This window comes from Sphaerodactylus townsendi, linkage group LG04, assembly GCF_021028975.2.
Source record: "Sphaerodactylus townsendi isolate TG3544 linkage group LG04, MPM_Stown_v2.3, whole genome shotgun sequence".
Classification (NCBI taxonomy): Eukaryota; Metazoa; Chordata; class Lepidosauria; order Squamata; family Sphaerodactylidae; genus Sphaerodactylus; species Sphaerodactylus townsendi.
The window spans coordinates 82,815,699-82,828,175 of NC_059428.1; the positions used below are offsets into that span (position 1 = coordinate 82,815,699).

The 12,477-nt window shown below is 41.5% G+C and overlaps 1 protein-coding gene across 13 annotated transcripts in view; it reads left to right on the plus strand.

The window, feature by feature from the left end:
* The window catches only part of MAP7D2 (MAP7 domain containing 2), a 42,360-nt gene that overhangs the window by 14,588 nt on the left and 15,295 nt on the right, over positions 1 to 12,477 (plus strand). For all 13 annotated transcript variants that reach the window (XM_048493125.1, XM_048493126.1, XM_048493131.1 and 10 more), the window contains 2 exons: positions 4,035 to 4,162; positions 10,234 to 10,466. In XM_048493125.1, the coding sequence (XP_048349082.1) occupies positions 4,035 to 4,162; positions 10,234 to 10,466 (361 nt within the window). The remainder of the gene's footprint in view (positions 1 to 4,034; positions 4,163 to 10,233; positions 10,467 to 12,477) is intronic.

The following is a 12,477-nucleotide window of genomic DNA, read 5'->3' on the forward strand; positions in this document are numbered from 1 at the left end:
CCCCCCACCCTGTTGTTTTAATCTGTTTTCTCACCAGCACTTTCCAATCAGTAAAGCTGAATTGCTACATTGAATGGAAACTTTATCTGTGATATAGTTTGTATTTCTGGAATGAAAACCAGAAGGTTTTGAGAACTGGGGAGAATATACCAGTAGGACAAGTGTGTATTACTATCCACAGCCACACTGCAGGAAAACCTTATCCCCTTTATGTTTTACTTTATGCCTTTAAGATTCACACTGTCATTTAAACCTCCCACTTTGCTTTCTCCCAGGGTTTCTAACAAGATAAAAGCAGAGATCATGCATCAGTGTGCAGGAGTTAACTTTTTGTGCCTGAATGTTCTAACTCAGAATGAAAAGAGCTTGCGTTATAGCAAGTAAAAGTTGCACATGAAATTGGAGTGTTTCCCTGTCATGCTAACTAAGCATTTCATGAAAATTTAACAGGACACAATTCCTTCATTCTCCTCATTGTCTTCTGTTTTATAGCTCCTCATGGAGTTAAAAAATAATTACCGGTAGATGGAAAAAAGGCATTTCCCACTTTAGGTCATGGACTGTTTCCATGTAACAAAAAAATAATCCTGTGTCACTTTAAGATAGATTTCTCTTTTGGTTTTGCATAAAGGTGTCATAAACAAGGACTTTTAACCAAGTGTTCACATTTATTTTTCTGTTTTCTGTGAATTAAAAAAAAATCTTGTTGCCTGTTTATGCGCTGCAAATGGCCAAGGGGTCTCTCACACCCAATAAAGCTTTTGCTACAGTAAAGTTTAGGGTTTGCTACAGTAAGTGTTTAGGGTGCTACGGGATACTTCTGCAGTGTATTAACGCAACTACTCCAATAGAATTTGTTTCCATGAAACAAATTCATAGGCTCTGAGGGTACTCTGGCTGGCTAAATTAACCAAGATACAGGCAGCATAGAAAGTTTCACAGTACTAGAACAAAACCAGTGAAACTTTTTCCTCATTGCTTGCATATATTGTCTTACAGAAATAAAGTGATAGTTATCAGTAGTAGGCAGGAGTTACATCAAATACTGATGTAACTGCCTAATACTGGAGGCAGACTTTTATTTATGTTAGTGCAATGCTTTTACCGTCAGCACCTTTTATTATGACAATACTTTCTCATATTCTACTGTAGTTACAATTGCTACTAACAACAACTAAGCTGTTTGCTTTCCCTGAACAAAAAGGAAAAAAATATTGCTTGGCTGTGCAGTCATTTCTGTGTAACTCTCCTATCTTGTGGAATGCATAAATTAGGATGCAAGACAGACGATCTTTAATTTTTCAGGGATTATGCTTTCATAAAAGTAATGTAAAAGTCTAGAAGCCACTTAATTTCTATTTTTATTCTTTCCCAAGCCTCCTTGCAGTCCTTATTTGCTCTGTTTTTTTTTATGTTGTCACTAAAAGGAAAGTCACAGACAGGTAAGGTACAGAACATAGAGACTTTCTGTTTCTTAAGGATCCCAGTAGATGAGATGTTGGGGAGACCCAGAACGGGATCTTCACCACTTTTAAAATCAGCCTCTAGTTGGGTGGGGTTATTTATATCATGATGTTGCACCTCTAGAGCTGATATTTACCTCAGTATGTAAAAGATACATGGCCCTATATGCTTTCCCTATAATGACCAATAAACTCTGGCGGAGGTTGGGGGGCGGGGGGTGGAGGCTATTTCCACCAGGAACACATTGCAGAGGGATAAGGTAATCTGTTCTTGCTGTAGTCCAGATTCAGGTGAGCCCCTTTAGCCCCACATCTGCTATTCAGATAAGGTTAAAGGAATGGAAGATCTGGTTATGGATAGAATCACAAGTTTGAAGAGACCACAAGGGCCATCGAGTCCAACCCTTTGCAATGCAGGAAGACACAGTCAAAGAACTCTTGGCAGATGGCCATCCAGCCTCTGTTTACAAACCTCCAAAGAAGGAGACTCAACCACCCTCCGAGTGGATCCCAACATCTTAACTAGTTGTATTCTGATGAGCCCAGAGAATGATCAAATGTCACTGCGCTACTGAAGTTCTATCATGGGAGAATGAACACTATTCAGAACTCCATGGAAGAGGAAAGACAGGGTAAAAATCTAGCAAAATCTCAAAATAAGTGTAAGTTCTTGCTTGTAAAATATGTTAGAACTGTTTTTATAACTTTCCATGCAGGAACAGGCTTGTGTAGTTGCCCCATTGTTGCTGCTGCAGCTGCTGAGACCATGTGGCAGCAACAGAGCTTCCACATGGCAAGATTCCCCCTATATTATCTCTGCCTCAGGCTGTCTCACTGCCTCAGCAGTGCCCATCCCCCCAAAGTGCCACTAATATTTTTTTAATTGGCAATGAAATATCATTCTGATGATGTAACAGTATGTCAGTCAAATTCCCTGGATTCCAAGGCCGTTTCCGCACACTAAAGCCGGGATGTATTACGCACGCCAAAGAGTTCTGGCTGGCGTGGGGGCATAAGCCTGCTCGCGATGAACGAGGGCAAAGCGGAAGAGCGACAGACGACGAGGCGGCTCCGCATCGAGCCGCCTCTTTCCCCTCGGGCCCCGCCCCCACTCCACGGGGTGTCCTCGTGGTAGCCTTCGCTGGGCGTCGCAGAGCCCCGCCCCACGCTGCCTCTTCTGACCCTTGGACCAGCGCCACCGGGAAGACGCTTTTCTCCCCAACAACACCCACTTTAAAGGGTTTGTTGTTTAGGAGGCGACCTGACGCCGCCACTGGGGAGGAGGGAAGCGCGGTCAGGTCGCCCGCTGCTGGGCGCTTGCAGCAGCGGCGCCTGTGCGAACGGCGGCCTGGGGGCGGTGTTTTTACCGCCCCCAGGCCGTCGTTAATGGGCCGTGCGGAAACTGCCCAAGTTTTTTTTTAAGTCAGCATCCCCTTAAGGGAAAGTTATATGTCCTCAACTAAAGTGTTTAGAGGGGGAAAAAAAGAAAGCTAGTATTTCAGAGAACCTGATGAAAAGATTGTTATAATGATCTTCAATTTTAAAAAGCTCCCAGTGGTGGTAGGAAGAAATGGGACTATGAAAACCTGAATTTTGTATTTTTATTTATTTATTTACTTACCCACTTAGCAGCCATTCAGCCCTTGCTGGGATCTTTCCCAAAACATTGCAGTAACACATTTGGGAATAACCAGGGAAAAGCCAGAGTACCCTAAGATATGCATGAATGTATCACAATGCTGTGGGAAAGCAGAAAAGAAACTGAGCTTCTCAACAGCATCAAACGGGGCAAATAACTTGTATGGAAATGGCCAAAACCTCCAAACTAGATTCTAAAAGGATCTATTTCGGTGTTCATGCTCTTGATGTTGTTTTGGTTCTCTTGGATACACTAGATCTGGATCCAAAGAGATTGTTTAGGCTTTCAGTGGAATGTGAACAGCAGGCCCATGATATTAGCTCAAAAAGCATTTTAAATTGCCCCCAGTTTCAAAATAAGTTTCTACATAGCAAATCTGAAAGTACCTTCCATATAAAGTACTGATAATATGGTACTTTCCATCCTTGTCACTACTTTTTAAAATCTTCTTCTGTAAAAAAAAGAAAAAAGTGTAGTCTGAGTAAATTTCAGTCACAGAAACTTGGGCCCCTTCCGCACACGCAGAATAATGCAATTTCAATCCCCATCCAATGCACTTTGCAACTGGATTTTACTGTTCTGAATAGCAAAATCCACCTGCAAACAATTGTGAAAGTGGATTGAAAGTGCATTATTCTGCATGTGTAGAAGGGGCCTTGACTTCACCACTATTTTAGTGATATTCTGTGTTTAATTATTAAATATATTTCATTGCTATACTGTACTTGCATCTATGAGACAATGTATGTTGGATGAAGTTTAGCGAAGCTTTGAGGGAAAAGAAACTGCAATCATAACCTGCAATCATCACCTAAAAAGTCTTATTTAAAGTATATAATTTTGCTCATGAAACTATGTGCTAAATTAATCTGTTAGGGAAACATTATTTTGGTCAGATCACAGATCAAACAACCTGTACCTTTTTTTTTAAGAATGAGAAGAAAAAGAAAGAGAAACGGTACACTGCAGCTGGCACTTCATCTGGGTTGGGATCTCCTCTCAGAAGATCTGATTCTCCAGCATCCATGTCTAAAAGATCAGCTTCCCCTGCAACCCCTAAGTAAGAACATTTGGCAAACTTTCAAATAACCTCCAAGAAATTAGAATTTCAGCCTCAAATGTTAACGGCCTTAAACAACTGGTTTATTATTAATAATGTTCTCAACATATAGAAAGGAGCAGAGGAGAGAGAATCCCTACTCTGATCCTTGCAGTCTAACATTAGAATATTGTTAGAGACATTCCCAAATGGCATCAGAGAAGGACACATATACAGTTCTTCACACAGTGATTTTTGGGGTGTTAGGTTGGAGGGACAGTGGAACCTCGGTTTTCATTGCCTTCGGTTTTCATCGGTTTCGGTTTTCATCGATTTTTTCAGTGAAAAACTTGTCTCGGTTTTCATTGATTTGCCTCGGTTTTCATAGATTTGCAGTAAGGTGCAGGGGTTTGTGGAGAAAAATCACCCAGACAAAGCTGTTGCAGGCCGTGTCTGCAACTTCTTAATGACAATGTCTTGTCCCATTTCAGACAAATCTTAAAGAGGTGATGGAAACAGACCTCTTTGGACAGCTTTCTGGTGCGACATTGGTCCACTGGCTCTGAAGCTGGTCCTAGTGTTATTGTTTGTTACTGTTTTCAGCATTAAACACTATGTTTATTCACCCAAAAATGTGTTTTTGGTATGTTTTTTGGAGTGCCTAGAATGGATTAATTTGATTTACATTGATTCCTATGGAAAAGTTTGCGTCGGTTTTCATCGGTTTCGGTTTTCATTGATTCTTTTCGGACGGATTACCAACGAAAACGGAGGTTCCACTGTATGTAGCATCCCATTTGTGAATATTTATTTACTTTAGTGATGCCCCACTTTTCTCCTTAACAGGGAGAAAAAATGGCTTACTTCACTCTCCTCTTTTCCATTTTGTCCTCACAACAGCCCTCTGAAGTAGATTGAACTAAGAGGGTGTGACCGGCTCAAGGTCATCCAGTTGGGGATTTGAACCCAGGTCACCCAGATACTGGTCAGATATTAGCCACTACACCTCAGTGGCTAGCATGCAGGCATCAGGACTGAGAACCAACAAACCATTTCTAAGTCTTTCCTTTGCCTCTGAAATGGTTATATGGGCATTGAGGGCAGGACTGTGCTTCAGAGTTGGATTCTTCGAGTCCCATTTCCCCCTTTCTAATAACTGGTACATGCAAAGGATAATCTCAGTCATATGGTATTATAAAAGGTCATGTGTAATATTTATTAATAGATTACTGTTTCCCTCTAATATTCTTAAGCCTTTCAGGCCTAAATGTCTCAGTACTGATTTTAAATGACATTGCTAGTGAAGTGTATTGTATCTTAAGTGGTGTTTCCCCCTTGTACTGATTAAGTGAAAGTAGTCCAGTGGGATCACTGGAGCTAGTTATAGCTAATAAGATGATCTTCCTCATGTCCTATGATGAGTTCTCATGAGGAGAAGGAGCAGCAGTAGGGAATGGTCAATTATACAGGTGTGATATTGCAAAGCGAGCAATAATCGATGAAGGCATATATCCCTGTTCTCTCAGTTACACATACACATAAAGCTGGCTTATACTGAATCAAACCACTAGTCTACCAGGGCTAAGTATTGTCTATCCATACTGACAGCAGCACATAGGTAGAGGTCTTTCACATCACCTCCTTCCTGGTCCTGGAAATGCCAAGGCTTGAACCTGGGACTTTTAGCATGCAAAGAGAGGCTCTTCCATTGAGCCACCATGTTTTATAACATGCCATGAGAGAGAGGGCTGATATTCAAGCACTAAGAGTTGAAAGTCTCTCTTGAATAGAGCATCCTGGACATTACAAGCAAGGCTAATTTTACAAAGTAACTGCATTAAATCTGTGCAGTGAAAAAGCAAACAACTGTCTCATAAAAAGCAAACAAGAAAAGCTAGAGTGATATTTCTGTTGAAATAGACAATGTCTGATCTACAAAAAAAGAGAAGACCCTGTAGGAGCAGCAAGAAAACAATTAGATAGGATAGTGAGGTCAGCACCTTCTCTCCAGTTAAGTATCATTCCTTGTCTGTCTCCATATTGCTATTCTAATGGCAATATCCTGCTTCTTCTCTGAAGTTCCACACTCACAGTCTGAGTCTCTCTCTCTCAGCTAGAGATGTAGTTAGCACACTATCTCTGTTTCTGCTCTTCACTATCAAATATGTTCCAGAATAAAGGTTTATCTGCACTTTTATTCACCATTGCTGTGTTAATTACTTTGCCACCAATTTCGTGGAAGAAGTGCTGTGATCAGAGGAAATGTATTTGCCTAAAGTTTTAGAAAGAATGAGGTTGTGAAAATAAAGATACAAATGCGGTTCTGCATTGTTCAGCAGAAGTTAAAGTAGTGCGCATCCGCTGTAGAAAAATGTCCCACGATTAAAATAGCTGCTGCAGATAAAACTACCTGTATCTCTGGAATCCTTGGCCTGCCACAGCGGTTTTAACTGCATTTTGCTCAGTGGGCCCTATTTTCCACCACTAATCAGTTTTTTGAAATTCAGACACCCCCATTTTTCCAAAATTGCCACCAGAGGGCGCAGTTTTAACTGCATTCTGTTTGGGGTCACATAGGGATTCTTTTCCACCCATCATTTTTTTCAAAACTCAAACCTTCCAATTTCATCATTTTTTCCTGGTCCCCTAAGATGGCTACCGCCTCCTTTCAGTACAAAGAAGGTCCTGGAAGTGGCTGCAGGTTAATTCAACACTGGGATTTTGTTTTCTGTGAAACAAGGTACAGTATAATATCCCAGGCTGCATTGGTTTCATCATGTTTACATTCTTCTTTAAGCTTCAGGGTTTTGAGTATGCATTTGGGGTTAACACAATAGTATTTGATTGTTTACAATGCTACCTTTAATATTTTCAGGTTATGGGAACCTGCCGTTCTAGATTGTCAGAATTGCCTAGAGGCAATATAACTTATGTGAGCACATGATTTTCTATTAATCTTTGCCATTTTTGTCTTCCATATTGTCAGTGGCCAGTTTGCTGACTACCACATGATCCCAGTTCCAAATCATTTTAGTCACAGTCTGACTTTGCCTGCACATTCAGTTTTCACTTAATGTTATTTTTGTATCTTCTCTTTTAACAACGTTATTTGCTGTAATAGAAAACCGCGGTCCAGTGGCACCATAAGACTAACCAAGTTTATCCCAGCAGAAACTTGCATGAGCCAGAGTTCACTGTATCAGAATCCTATGGCATGGAGTATCTATTTGGAAGGTTTTTTTAACTGCAATCAAAGGAAAGGGAGGAAAGGTGGAGTTGGGACAGAGAGGGACCTGTTAGGAATTATTCAGGTGTGAGTGTAAGGGCCTTAAAGTTAATAAGGTTGCTACATATAATGAATAAGGGAGGTCAAGGTTCCAGCATAAGGAATACAAATGTAAGTGTAATAAAATATAGTAAACAATTATTATTCTTTGTCCGTCAATGTTACTATTATGTTTTGTTTATCTGTATCGCACTGAGAGGCTGGAACCTCAGATCCCTCTCAGTATTATGTGTAACAACCACATCTTTCCCATCCCTTTACACAGGCACTTGGAATGATTTGGCACAGGAAAATCCCTTCTATGGTTTTAATAATAAAAATAGTGTAAAAGATTTTCCATGCAGGGATTCCTAAATAAAGTGGATTATTTGAATCCAGTCCAGTCTGCTTTCAGGCCTTGTTATGAAATTGAAACAGCTTTGGTCGCATTGATGGATAACCTGCTCCAGGAGATAGGGAGTGTGATCTTGTTAATTTTCCTGAATCTCTTGGTGGATTATGGTATTCTTTTGGACTGCCTTTTGAGACTGGGACTGGGAAGCACTGTTGTGTGGTCCAACCTTGATAGTAAGTTTCAGAGTTTATAGCTGGGAGTCTTCTGAAACTTAATCCATTCAAAATGGAGGTGCAACTCACAGAGGCGTTCCTCCCATTGGACAAAGTGGCCAGTTGCCCAGGGCGCCACCTTGTGGTGGGTGCCAAAAATGCAGGTTCGTTTGTGGGATTTTTTGTATTTTCAGTGTTTTTCTGTTTATGGCCTGCAGGGGGCGCAGTTTTTGGGCTACCAGCACCAAAATTACAGGGATGTTTCTGGAGACTCTCTTAATGCTATAACCCAGGTTTGGTTCAGGGAGTCCAAAGTTATGGACTCCGAAAGGGGGTATCCCATTCCCATTGTTTCCAATGGGAACTAATAGGAGATGGGGGCTTCACCTTTGAGGATCCATAACTTTGAATCCCCTGAACAAAACTTCACAAAACCTGGAAGGTATCATTAGGAGAGTCTCTTACTGATACCATCCAGGTTTTGTGAAGTTTGGTCCAGGGAGTCCAAAGCTATGGACTCCCAAAGGGGGAGCTAATAGAAGATGGGGGCTACACCTTTGAGGGTCCATAACTTTGAACCCCCGGAACCAAACTTCACCAAACTTGGGTGGTATCATTAGGAGAGTCTCCTAAAGATACCCTGAAAGTTTGGTGCTGCTAGCTTAACAATTTTACCCCTGACAGTAGGCACCCACCAAATTTCCCCAGATGTTCCTTTTAAATCCCCCCCTTTGGCATGGATTTAAAGGGAGAATCTGAGGTCCCCAGTTTAAACATTGAAAGTGATGTTGTTTCAGGGTGGGGGAGAATCCACCCCAAAATAGCATCACTTTCAATGTTGTTTAAACTGGGGACCCCAGATTCTCCCTTTAAGGTGGATTTAAAAAGAATCTGGACTCCCTAGTTTAAACACCATTGAAAATGATGCTGTTTGGGGTGGATTCTCCTTTTAAATCCACCTTAAAGGGAGAATCTGGGGTCCCCAGTTTAAATAACATTGAAAGTGATGCTGTTTCCCCCAATTTGGGGGACTGGATACAACACCATAAAATGTTTTCATAGCAGTAACAAAACATTTTGAAAGCATTTTGAAAATGTTTTCAAAAAAATATTTCTGCTGTGGGCATGGCCCATTGCTGTGTTCAGATTTGTGAGTTTGGGCATGTTCTATAATGTGATGGTGACTTTGAAACGACCTGGTGGAAAAAAAAAACATTGTTTGGTCACAGTGGGGGAGGGTGACCGTCCATGGGGGGGCATCAAACTCAGGTTTTGCCCAGGGCTCCAGTTTGCCTAGGTATACCACTGTGCATGGGGGTGGGAAGGTTTGACTCAGGAATCTCTTGTTCTATCTCTTGTTTTTAAGGGGTTGCTCCCCTCTCCCAGAACACTGTTGTAGCTTGCAGTTGCTGCTAGAGTCAAACCCTCTGTTGGATAAAAGCAGTGACCAAGGTTACTTTTCACAAGCAACAGTTGGTGGAGGTAATATATAGATTGGATTATTGCAATTTGTGATGTGTGTTGCCCTTGAATACTGTCTGGAAGCTTCAGTGAGCACAGAAAACTGTGGTCAGAAGACTGGCTGGATTGGGTTGTAGAGACCATATCACTTTCCTCTGTGCTGGTTCATAATTTGTTTCCAGGCCCAATTCAACATGTGGATATTGACCTCTAAAACCATATTCCTTTTGAAGCCAGTATACCTTGAAAGATAACCTTCTTTCATATGAACCTCTCTTGTCATTGCTTTGAATGCCTCCACTCTCTGAGGCTTAGATGCGTGGCAAACTGAGAAAGGGCCTTCTTGTTTTGGTGCCAAAATTTTGGAACTCCCTCCCCAGAGAGATTCATCTGTCCCCTCAGTAACTGTTATTGACCCTCCTCCCTTTTTTATTGAATAGTTTAATATTGTTTTTATTGAATAGTTTAATATTGTTTTTATTGAATAGTTTAATATTGTTTTTATTGAATAGTTTATTTTAAATATACTTTATTTTAATTGCTATTTTGATATTTCTTGCCTTGTAAACCCTGTTTTAGAAAGGCGAGGCACAAATGTTTTAAATAAATAAATTAAAGTATTCCTTTGATGGAGTAAGTTCATTTTGGAATAAATGTCAGTTGATTGTATATGTCTGCAACTTGGCTATCCCCCTGGAACTGATGTAAAAAACTGGGAATTGGGATAAACTACTCTCTGTACTTTCTGTATTCTGTTGCTAGTAAAATATTTGATTTATTTTATTTGAATTATTTTTAGGATGATTACAAAGACTTACACTCAGTCTCCTAATGCTACTAAACAGTATCCGGCTTCTCCTGTGAAAAACCGTGTCACGTCAAATTTCAATCAAGAAACACCTAAGAAAAAAGCAGAAAAGCACAAAGACAGTCAGAGGGAGAATATTAACCAAAAAATCCAAGCATCTCCATCTGAAGAGACTAGAAGCCAAACCATTGCTGAAAAATGTGTGCCTTCTTCCAATAGTGAAGGTATGGTTCCTTTTTTATCCGCCCCCACCAGCTGGGCTTTCAGCCGGCAACTGGCAGTTCCTTCTGCCCTCTCCTACGGGCAGAGGCGTAGCTAGGGGAAATGGAGCCCGGTGAAAATCTGAGTTTTGTGTGCACCTGCACCCCAATGGGCGGCCGCTGTGATGCTGGAATCCACCCCAAACAGCATCACTTGCAATGGTGTTTAAACTAGGGAGCCCAGATTCTCCTTTTAAATCTATCTTAAAGGGAGAATCTGGGGTCCCCACTTAAAACAACATTGAAAGTGATGCTGTTTTGGGGTGGATTATTCCCCACCCTGAAACAGCATCACTTTCAATGTTTAAACTGGGGACCCCAGATTCTCCCTTTAAATCCATGCCGAAGGGGATGGATTTAAAAGGAGAATCTGGGAAAATTTGGGGGTGCCTGCTGTTGGGGTAAAATTGTTAAGCTAGCGGCACCAAACTTTCAGGGTATCTTTAGGAGACTCTCCTGATGATAGCACCAGGTTTGGTGAAGTTTGGTTCAGGGGGTCCAAAGTTATGGACCCTCAAAGGTGTAGCCCCATCTTCCATTAGTTCCCATTGAAAACAATGGGGGATGGGACACCCCCTTTGGGAGTCCATAACTTTGGACCCCCTGAACCAAACCTCACCAAACCTGGGTGGTATCCTCAGGAGAGTCTCTGAAACTCCTACACCAACCTCCCCAGAATTTGGATGGAGCATACAGAACACCTCAAAGCCCCCACCCCCCATCCAAGTAGGGGAAATTGCTGAATGCCCAGGTGAAGAGACTAGTCTTTGCCAGTCACTGAAACTCTAGAAGAGTAGGTGCCTGGCAGGAAGAGCATTCCATGGTGCAGGAAGTCACTGTTGAGGATGCAATCTAGGCTGCCCCGACCTCCCTCACCTCCAAAGGGAGTGGGACAGGCAGACCTTTCCCTCTGACTTCAGTGACCAGGCAAGAATATATGGGCGGATGCGCTCTCTCAAGTAATCAAGCCCAAAGCTGTTCATAGCTTTATAGGTTAATACCAGCACTTTGAATTAGGCCTGGTAGTCCATCAGAAACAAGGCAGATTCCTCAGAATTGGGGTGATATGATCCCAATACAAAGCATCAGTCAGCAGATGAGCTGCTGTGTTTTGCATATAGGAACAATTAGTAATTTTGACATGTGTATGGAACTTACATAAAACTAATTGCATACATTTCTAATGATTTATTTCAATACTAGAATTCATTACAGTGCTTTAATAATAGCTTAGGTAGCCCAATCCACAGAGGACTTCCAGGCGGTGGACACCAATGTAGCTCCATGGTGGTGGTGTCCACTTCTCGCCTCTATGGAGCTGTTAGGTGCCCCTTGCGTCAGTGGGGGGAGCAGATGTGCCAACATGGCCCTGCACCACTTCCAGATGCTATTTCAAGCTCTCCCTCTGGATTGGGCTATTAGTTTTATTTTCATTTACATTTGCTTAACAAAAAAGCTTCTTTTAAAACACTTCTTAAATCTTTCCCTTTTTCTTTTAATTCTCATCTGAGCCTCCCTTTATATGTGTGTAAAAGGCATTCCATTTTTCCTGAAATTCCAGTTTTGGTTTGTTGCATAAATAGGGGGTTGAATGCCTTCCTTAAATGTAGCTTTTCCTTTGTGAGTTCCCCTCCACATTGGATTCCAAGTGTTGGTTGCAAGGTATAAATGTATGCTCGAACTTGTGAGAGTCATTCCCCTCAATGAGCTTCAAACTTACTCACTTTGCCTAGAGAAAGTAATTGTCAGGATGTTAGTCATACCTTGGTTTTCGTTGGTGATTTGTTCGGAAACATGCGATGAAAACTGAAATTGATGAAAACCGAGGTATGCTATTTGCATAGGCACAACGCAAATGGTGCACCGAAATTACGCAAAAGTTGCCTCGGATTTCATCGTCATGTCGACGAAATCCGAGGTGACCAACGATAACAGAGGCAATAAACAGCTGGTGAAGATCGACGATAACTGAAAC